The 17834-nt window shown below is 39.0% G+C and overlaps 1 protein-coding gene across 1 annotated transcript in view; it reads right to left on the bottom strand.

Moving 5' to 3' along the window:
* SGCD (sarcoglycan delta) overlaps positions 1-17834 on the bottom strand; it is a 415397-nt gene that overhangs the window by 214288 nt on the left and 183275 nt on the right. The window contains exon 3 of the mRNA XM_082379160.1: positions 13276-13377. Coding sequence (XP_082235286.1) covers positions 13276-13377 — 102 coding nt within the window. The remainder of the gene's footprint in view (positions 1-13275; positions 13378-17834) is intronic.

The following is a 17834-nucleotide window of genomic DNA, read 5'->3' as shown; positions in this document are numbered from 1 at the left end:
CTATGATGCTTTCAGCTATCCCAGATTATATACAGAGAAACTAAAGTTTGAGACATAAAGTAATATGGCCCAAGTCACAAATCTAGTGAGTAGCAGAGCCAAGCTTTAAACCCAGTTTTAGTCTGACTCTAAATCATGTGTACTTTCTTTTTTGTTGGCCACGCCATGCGGGATGTGGGATCTTAGTTCTCCAACCAACCAGAGATCAAACTCGTGCCCCCTGCATTGGGAGCACAGTCTTAACCACTGGACCGAAAGGGAAGTCCCTGGGTACTTTTCTACTATGCTATGTTACCTTCACAATCACCCTGATGCAAGTCTTTCTGTGGGAATGCAGATATCTAGAGAGAACTTTTTCATATGGGGACAAGAGGGTACCAGGTAGGGTGATGATCCAGGATAGCTGAAGGCTAGAGAGTCAAACAGGGAGAACTCACCCCACAGTCGAGGGAGAAAGCACACATCAAAGTTGAAAAAGCAGAACTGAGGGTAACAAACCACCTTAGGACAAGGCCACACACAGAAGGCTGATTTAGAGTGAGAACGGCTGGGAAGAGGTTAGAGAATGGAGTAGGGGATGGGCTAGGGCAAGCAGTGTTACACTGAGACTGAGAACACATGGAAAAGTTAGGGTTCTACTTTTGTGCCCTGCTGGTTGCACAGGCAGGGCACATCTGATGGCTTGATGGAGTTGGGTAGGACCAGATAAGCTCATCATATAAATCTTTACTGCAAAAAACCCAGAATGATGGGCATATAGGTGGTGTCCAAATAGAGTGTCTGCATTTAATCATAACTTATACAAATGATCAGGAAAACATTCAGCTATTCCCTAGGCTGCCATTAACGACTACTGCACCAAGAAAATACACTAATTAATAGTGTTACTCTGAATGACGTGCACACCTACCATGATACCTGAAGGAGATGAAAGAAAATGGTTCATCTTAAAAGAGGAAGAAAATTTTATCCAAGACGACTTGCTGCATTATGGGTATTACTGTATTTTTAACAATATTGCTAAGAAATGAAAAAAACAGTTCAAGAGATAAGAATGGTAGTGGGATCTTGTACATAACATATTTAAAGAACTTGTAAAAGAAGCTGAATTTAGAATGAAGAAGACAGAATCCTTTCTTCAAAGGGGTTCCCAGAGGTAATTAAGCCCCGATGTCCTATGGCATATATTATACACAATGAGTTAACTTCTCTTTTATGAATCTACAATGGTACTGGATATTTGGAGAACTGGAAGAATTAAGAAAATGGTCACTTATATTTTCCATGTTCTGTAGTTTCAGTTAAGGAACCAGAGTTAACAAAGGCCAGGTCTTTGGAAATTTGTTATTTCTATAGGTTTTTTATTACTTCATATTAGCTCCACTTTGGTGGGCTTAGAATGAGGAACCAGTAACTTGTAGTCTGAGGTTCTGGACAAAATCATATCTGCAGAACCTAAGATCTCTGGAATATCATGATATTTTTCTGGAGTCAGGCTTCATTAGCACATGGATCCTTGATTATTTCCAGATAGATACTGTAATACAAGTCTAATAGAAGGCATGACCAGAGAAAAGTAATGGTGTAGTGGGAGATGGTACAGTTTAGGGGATCTGTGGTTGGAATGGGGAAAAATTGGCCTCTACAGGAAGCTGTGACTGTGTGAGGCCTATGCAACGACAGAACAGAGCAGGGTGGGGAATGGCCAGAGAAGTAGCAATTGGCAAAAAAAAAAAAAAAAAAAAAGGAAGTAAGATGCTCTCTTCATGAAACTAGTAAGGGTCCTACATGTTTCTTTGGGTTGAAGGGAAAGCAAGTTAGACAAACAGCACAGACCAACACATAAATACTGTCTACTGTCCTGAGATAATACAGCATTCCAGTTAAGAATGTGTGTCAACATGAGCTGGAATATTAGATGCATGTTTTTCCTTAACCCTTCTATTTGACTGCTTCTCTCTAAATGGAAGATCAAAATGATAGGTCCTTTCTAGTGATACTCTAAGGAATGAATGAAATAATTTTACGTGAGAACTGTGGCTATTAGCTATTACAACATGAGGGTTTAATTTCATATTATTTTGATTCAAATTCAGCAAATATTTCTGAACAATTACTATGGGCAAGGCCCTCTGTTAGGTGATTTAGAACCTATTAGTTCACTTGATCTCCATAACAACAAATCCTTTAAGATGATTTAAAGTTAAAGATATTCCATATTAGAACAGCCAAACCCTCAGGCACTTAGCAACGCTTTAACATTTTCTAACCATTCCCCATTTCCTGGTTGCCATTGGCTAGTTATCTCAGGAAAAGAATGGTCCAGGCATCTGCAGAGCATATTTTCTTCCTCTCCTTGGCTTAGCCTCACTGGTTCTCCTGACCATTACACATTTACTCTACCAGGTTGTGCACCTAAAGCCAGGGATACTATACTTTGTGGTGATGTAAGGACTTTACAAGGGTAATTTTAAAGACAAGTGTGCTTTTGGCCATAAGGGCCAAATTTAAAAATCAAAACCATGTAACATTACCATAAATCAACACTGCTGGATCCCGCAGGATCATGAGCCCGGTGTCGAGCTGTGGTGGAAGGAACCCTAATAGAAACAGTCCCCGTTTCCTTCACCCACTAAGAGCGAGCAACTGACCTGCACGATCCAAGACGTGTTGGCATCGGCCATCTTTTTATACTAACTCGGTTGTAATGTAGTCTTATCGTGTTTTCTTTTCATTAAACTTCTTCCTGTACCTCCCTAACCAGAGTGCTGCTAAGATACGGTCAAAGAAACACTTTGTGATTTAGCAAACTCTCTGTGGCAGCCATAGAAAGCACGGGGGTACATTCCACATCTCAGAAAACTCAAGACGGTAAGGCCAGTCCAAAAAATTCAAGACTGCTACAAAATAAATGAAAAACCTTGGTTTGTTAACAACTATAGTCAGAAACAAACATGGGGACTGTATATCCATCCAGTGATATGACTACTTATGCATTGACAACTTAAAAATAGAGCCAGCTCCATTTCTCATCTATTAATGAGCTACTACCTAAGGATAATTCATCTTCCCATAAAATTCCTCTCATCTTTTTTAGCGTAACTGCCTGAGCCTTAATTGAGGCCTAAAAGCAATCTACACAGCTTGTTAGTAGAAAACTGCAATGATCGTACCATCTGCACTTGTCTGTTACTGTAGTGAGATGCCACGTTTTATTTCCATGATTCTGGTGTTACAGAATGGAAGCTGTGGCTTACTAGGTGGAGACATCTACCATACTGCACCAAGCAAGGGAAGACACTGGGTAACGTGCTTGTCTTATTCTTTCCACATGGCGATTTTCATCACCATCTCCCTCTCCCTCTTCAACTCCCTCCAAAATGCAAAAAGGACGTCTGCAAAATATTTATCGGTCTTAAAAGTCTCATTTACTTTGTGGACCATTTGGTATTTGCCTGGAGGCAGAATCATTGCCAATAAAAACAGAATCATTCATGGAGATGGAAAGTCCCACACTCATAATTTAGGCAACTGCCATTTAAAACACCACTGGTAATAATTTACAGAGCAATGCATCAAAAGGCTATGCTCAGCTGTTGGTGGAGATCACAAAATCAAAGAGTAAGTATTTGCTTATAATTTCACATGGCAAGGAAGTGTTTTTTCAGCCTCTGAAATAACATCTCCTGAGAAATGATCAGTGTTTTTTGACAATGAACAAGTTGTTTTTTTTAAAATTAAGACTAACTACAACACACCCACAGCAATTACAAAGTGCTGGGTGCAGCAAGAGTTTCCAGGAGATGAATAAGTTTTGATTGAAGCATTAAGAAAATCTTTTTTTTTTTTTTTGCCAAGGCTTTAGGAGTGAAGAACAACAAAATATTTAAGAATGTATTAAAATGCCCTTCTTCCTTAAAGCTATAGATTCTCTCTCCATTACTCTCCCCCAATACTCAACAAGTATTATTGGCTGTGAGGTGCCACCTAACCAAAGTATTCCTACTTACTCCTACAATTTAAGGGACATAAACCAAATGACAATAGACTCTGGTATGTACTTTTCTGTCTTCAATGTTATTTATGAAATAAGTGAGAAGCAGTCTCACATCACATAGTGGATGTTCCAGAAACCAAAAGAGTGAGAGGATGCTGACATGCCACAGTGAAGATGAAGAGAACCTCAAAGATGTGAAGGGCTGGAAAGTGCTAATTTTGTTATCTTCACCTTTCCTGTCTGTAACACACAGCTCCATATTCTGGAGTTTCCATTAGCCTGTGGATGGCACAAATCAAGTCTTAGAGCAGCACAAAAGAGCAAGGTAGGGAAAGATGGGCTTTCAGTACCTTTAGTACCACTTTTACCTCTTCCACCTTGTCTGTCCTGTTCCCCCATGGTCTCCCACCACATAGTTACTCACGCCGTCTTCTACATAACACAATACTTAGTATGAGGCTGATAAAGAAACTTATTCAATCTAAAGCTCCTATAAAAGCGAAATTTGGGGCTTCCCTGGTGGCACAGTGGTTGAGAATCTGCCTGCCAATGCAGGGTACACGGGTTTGAGCCCTGGTCTGGGAAGATCCCACATGACGCGGAGCAACTAGGCCCGTGAGCCACAATTACTGAGCCTGCGCATCTGGAGCCTCTGCTCTGCAACAGGAAAGGCCGCGACAGTGAGAGGCCCACGCACCACGATGAAGAGTGGCCCCCGCTCGCCGCAACTAGAGAAAGCCCTCGTACAGAAACAAAGACCCAACACAGCCATACATACATACATACATAAATAGAAATTTGTCTTTATCTCCCTACCTGAGAGGCTCTTAGAGTATCTTTGAGTTAGAAGGATCCTAAGAGAACAGTCATTTATTCAAAAAGCCAAACAATCAATGACAACAACAATTTGCTTTCCTTCCATATGAGAGGCACTAGTTAGAAACCAGGGAAGCAGTGGTAAACAAAACAAATAATAATACTAACAAATTTTAATAATCAAAAATTATCATACTGAAATTTTATATAGTGCTTTATACTCAAAGCAATATTCTACAAACAGTAACAGTTGCCTAATAAATTTTACATAATTATGTAAAATAAATTAACTCTTACAATCCTGTTATATGCTTATGAGGTAGTGCTGCTATTAGGCCCATTTTACAGATGAGGAAAACGAAGCGCAAAAAAGGTCAAGTAATTTGCTTGAGGCAACACAGATAGTAAATGGTGGAGCCAAGATTTAAATCCAGGGAGGTGGCATTCCAGAGCCTGCTCTTATACGTCACTTAACAACTGCCTTTCTCGGTCCCTGCCATCATGGAGATTATGCAGTAATAATGGGAAGCAAATAGGCAAGTACGTAAATATTTAGTCATTTAATATATACATATGATATATAAATAGAAAGTAATATACCTAAGTAATATGACATGATATAATATAATGGCAGAAAATAAAGCTACTAGGTAAGGGATATATTTTCAATGGGCGGGCAAGGAAGCTGTCCATCAGGAGATGCCATTTGAGCAGAGGCCTGGATGGAGCGAGGCTAGGTTTTCATCTAGCCTGGTGTTTCCGGACTGTGGTGCATGGACCCCCCCGCCCAGGGCCTGGGCATCCTGTGGCTGATGATAGGGAGACTGGGTGGGCAGGGCAATGGGTTGCAGTGCCCCAGCCCCTGCCCAACCACAGGAGCTCAGCTTCCATCTGGTCCAGATTTAGGGTTCCAAGTAAAATCTGACTTCAAAAAGATTCCACGGCTTTAAAAACAATGTTGTAGAAAACCACTGAGCATGCCCAACCTCTTTACACAGTGTGTCACAGACACACTGAGAGCCAAGAGGAACGACTTGCTCCAGAGCTTGGTGCTGAACCCAGCAGGACAAGAAGGGCATCCAGATTCCCCAACTTTGAATCTAGTGTACTTTCTGGAATACCGAACCATCAGCTGTAACTCTCCTCTCATTCAGTACATTGTGTTAATCTCTAGATGGTATAGACAAAAGGTTTCATCCAAGTGACTGTGCTCTCTGTTTGGAAACTTCCTAACCAAACTCCAGGCTTATCAAGTATTGCATGCATGCTCTTGCCTGTCTCCTGTATTTATTAAAGTGCCCCTACCTCTGCCTCTTATTCTAATTTATATTTTTCTTGATCTTAACCTATTATATCTTTTCTTACTCTGTCCCTGTACATATTTCTTACAAGCTACTGTACTTCAAATCCTTTGTGGAAATGTGTATGTGCATAAGGGGAAGCAGTACTTGCAGTAGGGGTTTGGCATGAATACAAATTTCTGAGTCTTCAAATAATTGAGATTCTAATGGTGGACCTTTGGTCACCACAGCAGACAAGAAAATTTGGGGTGCAGTCTACTTGCCCAATGGCCCTCAAACAATATAATTAGACATTCTCAACCTCATTTGAAGTTCAGACCTACCTCTTCAATGAAAACAACAGCTGATAGAGTTACAACTGAGATTTAACCAAAGTCCTCAGTAACTCGTCTATTTCCAGCATGATCTTCATTCAAGAAAAGCACACACAGTCAATTTTTCCAAAATTAAAGAAAGAACAAAAACCCCATCAGCCCATTTTAATTCTAAGGCAACCAAAAACCTCTGAATAACTATCTCTGTTTCCCAGGATAAACAAAGAAAGGGACCAAAGGATTAAACACTGATCTATTCAAAGTTTGTGTGTCTGGTTTTTTCTTTTTAACAAAAAGAAGAAAAAAGCAAGCAGCTGCTTCACCCTGTTGTCCGTGATAAATGATGACACGTAAAAAGACAAATACGTTTCAGGAATGGCAATCTGCTTCACAGTACAGATGGGCTTATAGATGACCCTTCCAATTTTTAATAATCTCCATAATTTATGTGTGAGCCAAGAAATGCAAAGATGCCTAGTGTGCCCCTTTGACTCAGTACAAATCACTTTTATTTACTTGGGCAATACTTCATGGTCCAGTTAACTTCTTAATTAAAGACAGCAAGATGCTCATGTTCCCTGCAAGTGGCATGGAAAACACTGTTTTGTGTGCAGCGTGTTCAGCTGGGAGTTGAAGCTGAGGAGAAGACACCACGGCTTTCGGTTGGTTTCTAAACCAACCAGAGACACGGCTCCTCTTGTTGTAACTAAATTGTCAATGGAGCCTCTTCAGACAAAACTTGTGCTTGTCTGCCATCCTACATTACTTTATTTTGCCTCATGCCAAATCCAAAATTTCAACTTTCTTCCCCTTGTCTGCTTAGTCCCCAGTCATGCTCTGTTATGGTTAAAGGAAGAAAGACAAAAAAGAGTCGCGTTCTAGGAGACTCAGGGTGGAGAATGGCCCTGCTGGGCCAGAACCTCAGCCTCCAGAAGCTCTGAGACTGCTATCTCTTGCCATTGAGCTTGTATACTACATCAAAACCCACAGGAGCCAGACGACTAGGAGAAATTGGTGTAAAAGAGAGAGACACAGGGAGTGAGGAGCAGTGAGTCATGAGTGACTACGAATCCTAAGAAGTCAACCTAATTTCTGGACTCCTGCATGATGAGATAGATACATTCTCAATACCATAAACCAGGGGCTGTGCACCCCCAAGGGATTTCAGGGGCCCATTATATAAACAAGCTAAACAGGTGGGGTATGAGACAGTGGTGACTGATGGATGCTGTGGCACAATGAAGAACAAATACGCATCTAAAGGAGGCACCGTCTATTTAGCTCCAGTCCTTATGAATATCAAACCACTCTGCCAGATTTTCTGGAGGTTTTTTGGTGAGAATCAAAAAATATAGATTTTTTTAAATGTCAAATCTTCAGATATTTAAATATTAGAAACAAATTCACATTCAAAGGAAAACAATGTGTGAGGCACATAAACTGTATCTTTAGGCTGGATTCAGTTTGCAACTTCTGTCATAAGCCTTCATATCAATAGTTAACTTCATAGTGTATAAGGTGGGTCATTTAAATTACTTCTTTAACCCTCACAGTAACTTGATAAAGTAGAGAATATCATCTCAGTGATCAGGTCAGCCATCATTAAGCTTAGTCCTCCTGCATTACCCACTGTTGTTTCCAGTTTCCTTTTTTTTTAATGCTTTTGAATTCTCTCAGGAACTTAATATGCCTTGCAGTAAGTTATTCCCCATGAGAGGGAAATGGCCATGTATAACTCAACTTATCGTACTAAAGACAGTGTCATGAGAAAATTAATTACCACATACAATGTGTGTTGATGTGGAAGAAAATACTGCAATCCTGGATTTCAGTTCTGACTTTTGCTGGGCATAACTTGGGTAAATTCAACCTCCTTTCTGGGCCTTAGGGCCCCATACATTAAATGAAGTCACTGGTCTAATTGAATTCTTAGGGACTTTCAACTTCCAGCATAGATATGGCTTGTTAATTCAGGCTGACAGAATAAGTCTCAATTCACATCATACTAAAACCAAAATGGAATTTTAAAACACAGCTTTCCATAAAACAAAGAGATGATAGACATAAATGTGAAAATCCATGGTGAGAATGACCAGCTCAGAGTTTCAACAAGTATATAGCAGTTTCTCAACTTTCATAAACATTGACAAAATGGGATACCCTCAAAATCCATTTTATATGTGCAATTCAGGCTTTTCTAGGAACCAACACTCAGACTAGTGTTTATAAAGCACTGGCATATGTGTGTATTAATCTTTAAATATTTTATTATAGTTTGCTCTTTTTTTTTTGTATCATAAAATGAGTGAAAATGTCATTCCTGGATCAAAGGGTATAAACATTTTAAGGTACTTAGCATATATCAAAAACTATTTTTTCAGAAAGACTGCCAGTAATCTATGAGTGCCAGAGCCAGCAAAATTTTTAAGCAGAATGAGAAAAAAAGTAAGTTGAACATTAGAAGAGTGTAACTCAGTGAAAGAAAAATTGAAAACTAAAAGCTATTGAATATCAAATGGGTTTCCTAAGGGATTTTCACTGAGTTTATGATTAAGTTTGTGAGTTTATTATTAAGAAGACATGCAAGAAGAGGATGCAAGACCATTTGGTTCAAAGGAAGTTCAAACATCAGATGAGATTTGCACTACATGATGATGATGATGTAGATAGTGAAAAGTATTGTCCTTGAAATCAAATCATCATCCGCCATCATCAACATCATTGTCATCAAGACATGGGGGTGAGAGTGGGAATGACCATTTCTGGAACACTCATTTCATGTCAAGTTCTGTATTAAGCACTTAAACACTATCTTACTTATTTACAACCACCTGTGATACAGGTATTAATATCATCTCAGGTGCATAGGTAAGAAAACAAGATTTGCCAAGTTAAGAAATTGTTCAAAGATCACTCATCAGTCAAACAGTAGCACTGGTTGCCACTCAAATCCAGTGATACAGCACATGAGCTTGACCATGGTGTTATACTGTCTCTTGGTATAGACAACTTCTAAGAACCCCATTTACATATGATTTCATTATTCTATACACAGCTTTTCGGTAGGTAGAACATCTTAAAATATGTGAGTTTTTACAGACTAAAAAGTTTGAAAGACATATAAATAACCTTAAATTTTATATAATAATTTTCTATTTTATTCTGTTAAAGTAAACTCATTTTTGTATCCCTCCTACAACTTTTCTTTCTACTCTCTTCTCTCCTAAACTTCTAAGTTCAATATAGCAATGGGCTAGAACCCCTATACCCACCCCATGTATAGTTTGAGGGGAATATGGAGATAAATGCACCGTGAAACTTCCCCATTTCTGCAGGCCTGGCACTAGTATGTGCTCAATAAATGCTGCTTTCCCTTCTCTTGTCACTTCACATTAAGTTATGCAAAAGCACCATCTAGTTCCAGCATCATGGGAAGCAAGGGAAGATGCCTCTCTGAAGAAGCAGGGATCTGCCACTTTTGTCCAAAATGATATTTTGGGATGAAAGGGCTCCTAGCACTCATGCATTCAATCTATCTACTAGTAGCTTCTGTCAAAAATTTGTAGTTGTATTTTGCAATTATAAAGATGCCTACCACACTGAAATGGGATTTAAATATAGAGTTTTATGGCATTAAAGCCCTTAACTTTACAAATTTCTGTGCTAACGCATTCAAGTAGAATGACTAGGGATAGGGTGGTCTTTGGATGTAATGGTAGAATATTTAATTTAGTGTGTCCTTTTCAATCTATTTCCTGAGTGGCATGATACTTTACCACTTAGAAGCTATGCATCCACGTAGTCAAAGCTAGAGAATCCCAGGGCTTTCATTCAATTCCCAGATGGGAGTTTTTATAGAGATGAACATTTTCTCATTAATTTATCTTCCTAAGAGATTGCCATCACACTAATCAATTTGTAGTGACTTTACCGAGTTTGCAACCTTCAATAATGAAATGGATACTGTATTGAATGTGCTGTGGATTGCTTAAACAATCTCAGCTCCTCTCGGATCAATGAAACACAAAACCAAAATGAAGTCAAGTGTTGCTTCATTAGTTATCCTCACTTAGAAGAGCTGTGTAATCTTGTTCACTGGACGCTGATCTCTTTTCAATGGGAAAAACAGAAGGAGACACCCCATAAAAGAGAAACAGCTGTGATCCGTGGAAAAGTGATAGTGCAGATAATTCTACAGAGAAGAGTCTTCCAGAGGTGGCATGGAAGCAATGGTCAGGTAACGTCAGAAACCAACAACAACAACAAAACAGTAAGCTGAAGATGCCAGAGTAGGGAATGGAAAGCTACTACATGTGAGGTTCTCATAAGCATCATATGAGGCTATGATTCAAGAAGCATGGCAAATTCTACTGGTTACCTGCTCACCAATCATTCCCTCTACCGTCTTTGCTCCCAGAACCCCAATTTTGTTCAGCAGACAATAATCCCTGTGTTTGAGGGAAGGAGAGCCCTACAGACTAAATCCCTGGCTTCTAATCTTGTTCTTTTGCCTTAGTGAGAAGTTTGGATTTTATTCTAGGTATAATGGGAAGTTAACAGAGAATCCTTTGCAAAGGGCTGGAGAGACTTGATATTTGAAAAGACTACTTTGGCTACAATTTGGATGATGAGGCTAAGCATGAAAGGCAGCAGAGACAGAAGAGGTTATAGCAATGGTGCAGGTGAGAGAGGATGGTGGCTTGAACTGGAGGGTGACATGTGATGGAGAAGAGTGGATGGATATGGGCACATGTTTCAGGTAGAGGCCACAAGACTTTCTGGTGGATTTTAACATATATGCATATCTGCATGTCTTCTTTTCTTCATTTAGAACACATTTATTTTGTTATCAGAAACATATAAGGCTAAAAGCTTTACGCATTTGCCATTTATTTTTTGAAAGGAAAAATACTTTCTGAAGAACAATGAAAAAATAGTGAATTTTAACCCTTTAATTTTCTTTAAACAAGGATTTGAAAGCCTTGGATTTAACTCACTGCTTTTTCGATATTAAAGTAAGTTTTTCATGATCATCATTACTTTTTAAGTTTCTAATCAAGTGTATCTTTGACTTGGGATCAGATGACTACTGATTTTCAGATAGGCTGGCTGACATATTTTCTAAGAGTCCAATTCCTGCACATGGGCCTAAGAGATATACCAGGTACCCTTTTTCAAGTCTTCTAAGACACGTGTCTCAATTCCTTTATATGACTATGATTCTCCACCAAGGAAACGTATTTCGGGATATTTTACTTAACACATGCCAACTATTCTACCCATGATCTTAAAATCTGCTCTCTTGTACAATATGAAATCTAGCCTGAGCATTTACACATTTATGGAAATATCGTTAATATAGGTTAGAGGGGTTGGCAAACTACAGCCTGCAGCCTATTTTTCTGTGGCCCTTGAGATAAAAATGGTTTTTACATTTTTAAAGAATTATAAAAAAGAAGAAAAATAAAAGCTGAAAATATTTACTCTCTGGCCCTTTACAGAAAAAGATCCAACACCATAAGAAAGAAATGACCAGTCCAAATTAGTGAGATAAACTAGTTTAATACTAGTTTATAATAATACTCTTGGTACTTTAAGCCAATATGCTATGGGTTCCCCATTAAATTTCATAATCACTGATTGGGTGGCTGAAATAATTTGCTCTTCTTACTGATTTTAACATCATGTCTCCCTCCCTTTCACCAGGCACAGAAGAAAGTAAACTTATTGGCAATTCAGTAGTTGCACTCAGTTTAATGCAATTCAGTAGTTTAGATAGCACTCAGATAAAATTACCCACTGCATCAAGTTGCTGAATTTCATTAATTACATTAATCGATGCACACAATACAAATGATGCTTTGGGGAACTTCCATGTTATTCTTTGCTCACATGTGGACGTGAACCAGTCCCAGGCAGAGCAAATACATTAATAATCCTTTTCAACCAGCATACTTCACCACCCTACCAAAAAGCAAAATCGAAAGCCAAAGAACAACCAACCGAAAAATATACTCAAAAACAAAAATAAATTTTGATAATATTGGTTAATAAAATCAAGGTGTCTAGGAATCACTTCCATCATGACTTTAAAAAAACAACAGAATGAGAGAAGGAGCTTTGGTAGGAGGCTGTGGTTAACAGAGAAGCTTTAGAATTGGATTTCCTGAGTTGAAATCCTTGCTCTACTGATTCATAAGAACGTGGCTGTGGACAAACTACTTCTCTAAGCCTCAGTTCTTCAATGTGTAAAATGAAGGCAACAATAATCACCACTCCAGTGGACTAATCTATGAATTACATTAGATAATGATAATCCATCAAAGCAGCAAAGTGCATGGGACAGAGCACACACTCTACTGTGATCATTTAAATACCATTTCTGAGCATAGTTGTAATATATTAAATTGATTCTAATCAACCTTGGCTACATTGTCCAAATTCTTCATAAAAAATAAATTTCTAGCTCTTTAGGACTATTTCTAAATATGCCTTTGAAATACTTGACAATTAAAAGCAATAGCAAGACTTTCTTGGATTTGTATAGTACTGAAGGTATTTCCGCATTTATTTTCTTGTTTTCTTTGCAGCACAATCTAGAAAGTTTGTTAATAAAGGTTATCACCTTCTATTTGGCAGGGATGGAAAGAGGCTCAGAGACGTCATCTCATTTGCTACAGTATCACGGTGGTGATTACACTCAAGATTTCATATTCCAAAGCATCTCACTTACCTGCATTGCCACCCCTGCCCCCAACCTTCTATACTCAGCTAACGGCAAGATAATTTTCCCCAGATTTAGATTCCAGAGAAAGAACAATTCCTTCTTCTTGCAACAGAAACTTACTGGTCGGGACTGGATTTCTTTGGCGTAAAGAGGTTGCAAGAATTCAGAGTCTCCTTCTAGCTTTAGACCTTTTTCTGTGATTCTCAAGTTTCCCATTCCATCCTGAAAGAGAGGCACAGAGATAACATGGAAAATTCGATTAGCCCAAATTTCAAAATACCTTAGGTTTTCAAAAATTGAAACAAAATTATTGCCTTCTTTTTTTTTTTTTTTTTTTTGAGAAGGTAGAATCAGGGGGCTCCAAATGAAGACATGATATACTAGGAGGCATTTTTCAGTGTGATTATGAATATTACTCTCTTTGTTCACTTATTCTGAGAAAATCTATTCCAAGCAATCTTGAAAAACTGAGCAAATTCTCCAAAGAAGCAAAATGTAAGTAATGTCCTCTAGTCATTCACTAGCACAGATGAAGGAGGCCCTTTTGACTAGGCAGTGGCGAGAGACTGGAGGCAGGAGATGAGTGGGGAAAAGAGAAAAAGATGATTTCCCAGGTTAAAGTAAAAGATCCAATTTCTGAAACTATGCAGAAATGACAAACTGGCAGTCTGTTGGTCTAATTCAACCTATGGACATGGTGTCTTTGGCTCACAAAATATTTAAGGAGTCAAATTATTTACTAATATTTTAATTAATATTTTATTATGCAAATATTAAAATACATACAAAAGGATATGAAAATAGAAAGGATAAATAGCAAACACCTACGCAGTTGTCATTCATCTTTAACAATTATCAATTTATGGCTACTCTTATTTACTATAGCTACTACACCCACCTCCTTTGGTTAAATATAACCATAATACCATTACCACACCAAAAAAATAAATAAAATCATTAATAAATATTATCAAATACCCAGTGTCAATGTATGAATCTCAATATTTTTCTCTCTTTATATCTGCTTGTTTGAATCAAGTTCCCTATTGCAACTGGTTGATACGTAAAATACTAGGTCATCTCCTTAAATCTCCTCAGTCAGTCAATTTCTCTCTCACACATCCACACACATAAACATGCTTTATTTGATAAATAAAACATCATTTTTCCAATAGCACTTCCCATAGTTTAGATTTGCTGAACATTCCCATAATTTCATGTCATGTGTTCTCTGTCCCCCGTATTTTGTGTAAGTCAACAGATCAAGAAGCTTGATAAGATTCAGGCTCAGTTTTCTAGAAAGAATACATCCTAGGATGGAATATATTAGTTTTCTATTGCTACCATCACAAATAACCACCAACTCAACAGCTTAAGACAGCACAAGTTTATTATCTGTATGTTAGAAGTCAGACAGGGCTCAAAGGGGGAAAATCAAGGTGCCAGTGGGGCTGCTACACTCCTTTTAGGAGGCTCTGAGGCAGAACCTATTTCTTGACTTTTTCTGGCTTCTAGAGGCTGTCCACATTCCTGGGCTTGTGGCACCTTCCATATTCAAGGCAGCAATGGTCAGTTGAATCTTTCTCACATCCAGTCACTCTGACAATGAATCATCTGCCTCCCTCTTTCACTTTTAAGGACCCTTAAATTTCACTGGGAACACCAGGATAATCTCTCTATTTTAAGATCACCTGATTAGCAACCATTATTCCATCATAACCTTAATTTCCCTTTGCCATGTAATATAACATATTCATGGGTTCTGAGATGAGGAAATTGATGTTTCTGGAGTGGGGGGCATTTTTCTGCCTACCACACGCTCCATCAGGACGCACTGAACATCTTTTGCTGTGATGTCATCAGCCACTGGTGATCTCGGCCTAGAGGATCCATTATTTCACTAGAGATTTCAAACTGGTGATAAAATAATTATTTCTTCTTAATTTATTAGCTGGGATATTCTATCAAGAGAAATTGCATGTCATCAATTATATGTTTACCCTAAATTATAGTTTATATAGGAACTTGATAGATGCTTGATTTTTCCTCCTTTATTGATTAATAAAGGGTCTTTGGGTCTTTGTTGCTGTGAGCAGGATTTCTCTAGTTGCCTTGAGCGGAGGCTACTCTTTGTTGCGGTGCGTGGGCTTCTCACTGCAGTGGCTTCTCTTGTTGTGGAGCACGGGCTCTAGGCGCGCGGGCTTCGGTAGTTGTGGCTCGCGGGCTCTAGAGCGCATGCTCAGTAGTTGTGGCTCTCGGGCTTAGTTGCTCTGTGGCATGTGGGATCTTCCCGGACCAGGGCTTGAACCCGAATCCCCTGCATTGGCAGGCGGATTCTTAACCACTGCGCCACCAGGCAAGCCCTTTTTTTTGTTGTTGTTGAGGGGATGGGAGAACGCTTTATCAGAGGGAGTAAAGTGCAGGCAGCAACTCGGGCACTTGGTCTGGATGCAGACCAAGTTGATGACTTGGTCTTCAACATATTGAACAGGTTACCCAATATTCTCCAAAGATAACCCATGAGGTTTTTATTTTTAAAAATATCATTATGAACATTTTGATTTGCTCATTCCAGTGCAGTTTTTATTCCTATTGAAGTTCTAACTGTTCTATTCCTGCTCAGTGGGGGCCTCTTCAAGTCCTTTTATTATGACCCACTAGTCTTTAACGGCCTTCTTGCTTCTGGCATGACAAGATGTTCCAGGGTTATCTTACATATGTCCTGCCCCAGGCCTGGAACTAGCCATTTCTTATAAGAACTTGGGTTCATTTTAGTGGGAAATGGTACTTAGAGACCACAAGCTGAGAGCTTTGGGTGCTCCTTGCTACTGGATTGGCCCTTGTTTATGTGACCAGAGCTATAAAATAAATTGTATATATGTTTTAAATGGAATATACCATAAGTTCACATGAAATTTCAATTCAAACTCAGGCCTTGAAGGTTTTCATTTAGCCTCATGGATCTTACAATGTTATTACCTTTCTTCCATACCAAAAAACCCCTGTTTTTAATAACACCAATATGACTACTCATTTGATTTAACCCACAAGACACAAAGAGCAGTATCAGAAAAACCAATGCCACTACCATACTAACATTATGATTAAGAAAAACAATTTAAAATTTGCCTTTAAAAAAAAATCTTGAGTATGTCCTATTAGGAAGGTATAGTCAAATGGCTGAGTTTTAAAGTCGTTTGAAATAATTCTGTTCTGAATGGTCATGCCACCAACCTCATGTCCAGTTAGGTTCAATTGTTTCATCCCCCCACCCCACCACTTCATTGTTTCATGACTGCTTTTTTAAAGTCTTATGTTTTGTTATAAGTTTGCAAACTATTTAGATAGAACCAAAGTCAAATCTATAAAACAAGATATATTCAAAGAAGTCTAGCTTCTGTCCTTGTTTCCCCATGGTGTTTTTTTTTTAATTAATTAATTAATTAATTATTTTGGGTCTTCGTTGCTGTGCACGGGCTTTCTCTAGTTGTGGCAAGTGGGGGTTACTCTTCGTTGTGGTGTGTGGGCTTCTCATCGCGGTGGCTTCTCTTGTTGCAGAGCATGGGCTCTAGGCAAGTGGGCTTCAGTAGTTGTGGCACGCGGGCTCAGTAGTTGTGGCTTGCGGGCTCTAGAGCGCAGGCTCAGTAGTTGTGGCGCACAGGCTTAGTTGCTCCGCGGCATGTGGGATCTTCCCCGACCAGGGCTCAAACCCATGTCCCCTGCATTGGCAGGCGGATTCTTAACCACTGCGCCACCAGGGAAGTCCCATCCCCATGTTTTTTCTTCTCCAAATAAGGGTATGTGTGTGTGTGTGTGTGTGTGTGTGTGTGTGTGTGTACGCATATCTGTATCAGTCAGGGTTCTCCAGAGAAACAGAGCTAATAATATGTCTGGTATGTATGTATGTATGTATGTACACACACATGCATGCACACACATTCATTCATTCATTTTTACAGAATTGGCTTAGGAAATTAGGGAGGCTGACAAATCCCCACATCTGCAGTCAGCAAGCTGGGGACTCAGTTTAATTAAATGAATCATATATTATATATATGTGTGTATATATATATGATTTAAAATATATATAAATATATAAAGCAATATAAAATATAATAAATATATAAAATACATTTAAAAATTTATTCCTACGTTTTCCCCAAAATATTTGAAAATGAAAAGATCTGAAAGAAAAATCCAGGCTTTCAGCATCTCATGACAACTGAAAGCCACGGCCAGCCTGAGCCTGCCTCCTCACATGGCCGCCATTGGCTGGAGGTAAGTAGCAGCCTGAACCATATGCTCTCCAGCTCACCACAGTTTTCACCCAGCCTATTTCACTAAGCTACATTTTCTCAGACTCCTGAAGCTTCTCACTTGAGTCTATCTTGTCTTCTCTCCAGCACTGCCATGTGCTCTGTACCTCAATACATTCAGTATTGACACAACATGGCCGGGGCGGGGGAGGGGCTTTGAATGACCAAGTGGAGAACGGGCATCTTCCTCCTTTTTTCCTTTATAACAGCACTTCAGCCTATGGATGAGAACAGAACTTTCCAGTCAATATTGTTCTTTCATGGATAGCAGGCCATCTATATATTTCTATTTTTGTTACTTGTGGGGACATTTCTGCCAAGAGAGCCCTAGACTGGGCATTTAAACCTAGTGTGAGGCGCAGT

The sequence above is a fragment of the Balaenoptera borealis genome (genome assembly GCF_965194805.1).
Source record: "Balaenoptera borealis genome assembly, chromosome: 2".
In the NCBI taxonomy this organism is placed as follows: domain Eukaryota; kingdom Metazoa; phylum Chordata; class Mammalia; order Artiodactyla; family Balaenopteridae; genus Balaenoptera; species Balaenoptera borealis.
The sequence above is the reverse complement of the archived record's forward strand: the minus strand, read 5'-3'. Positions and strand labels throughout refer to the sequence as shown.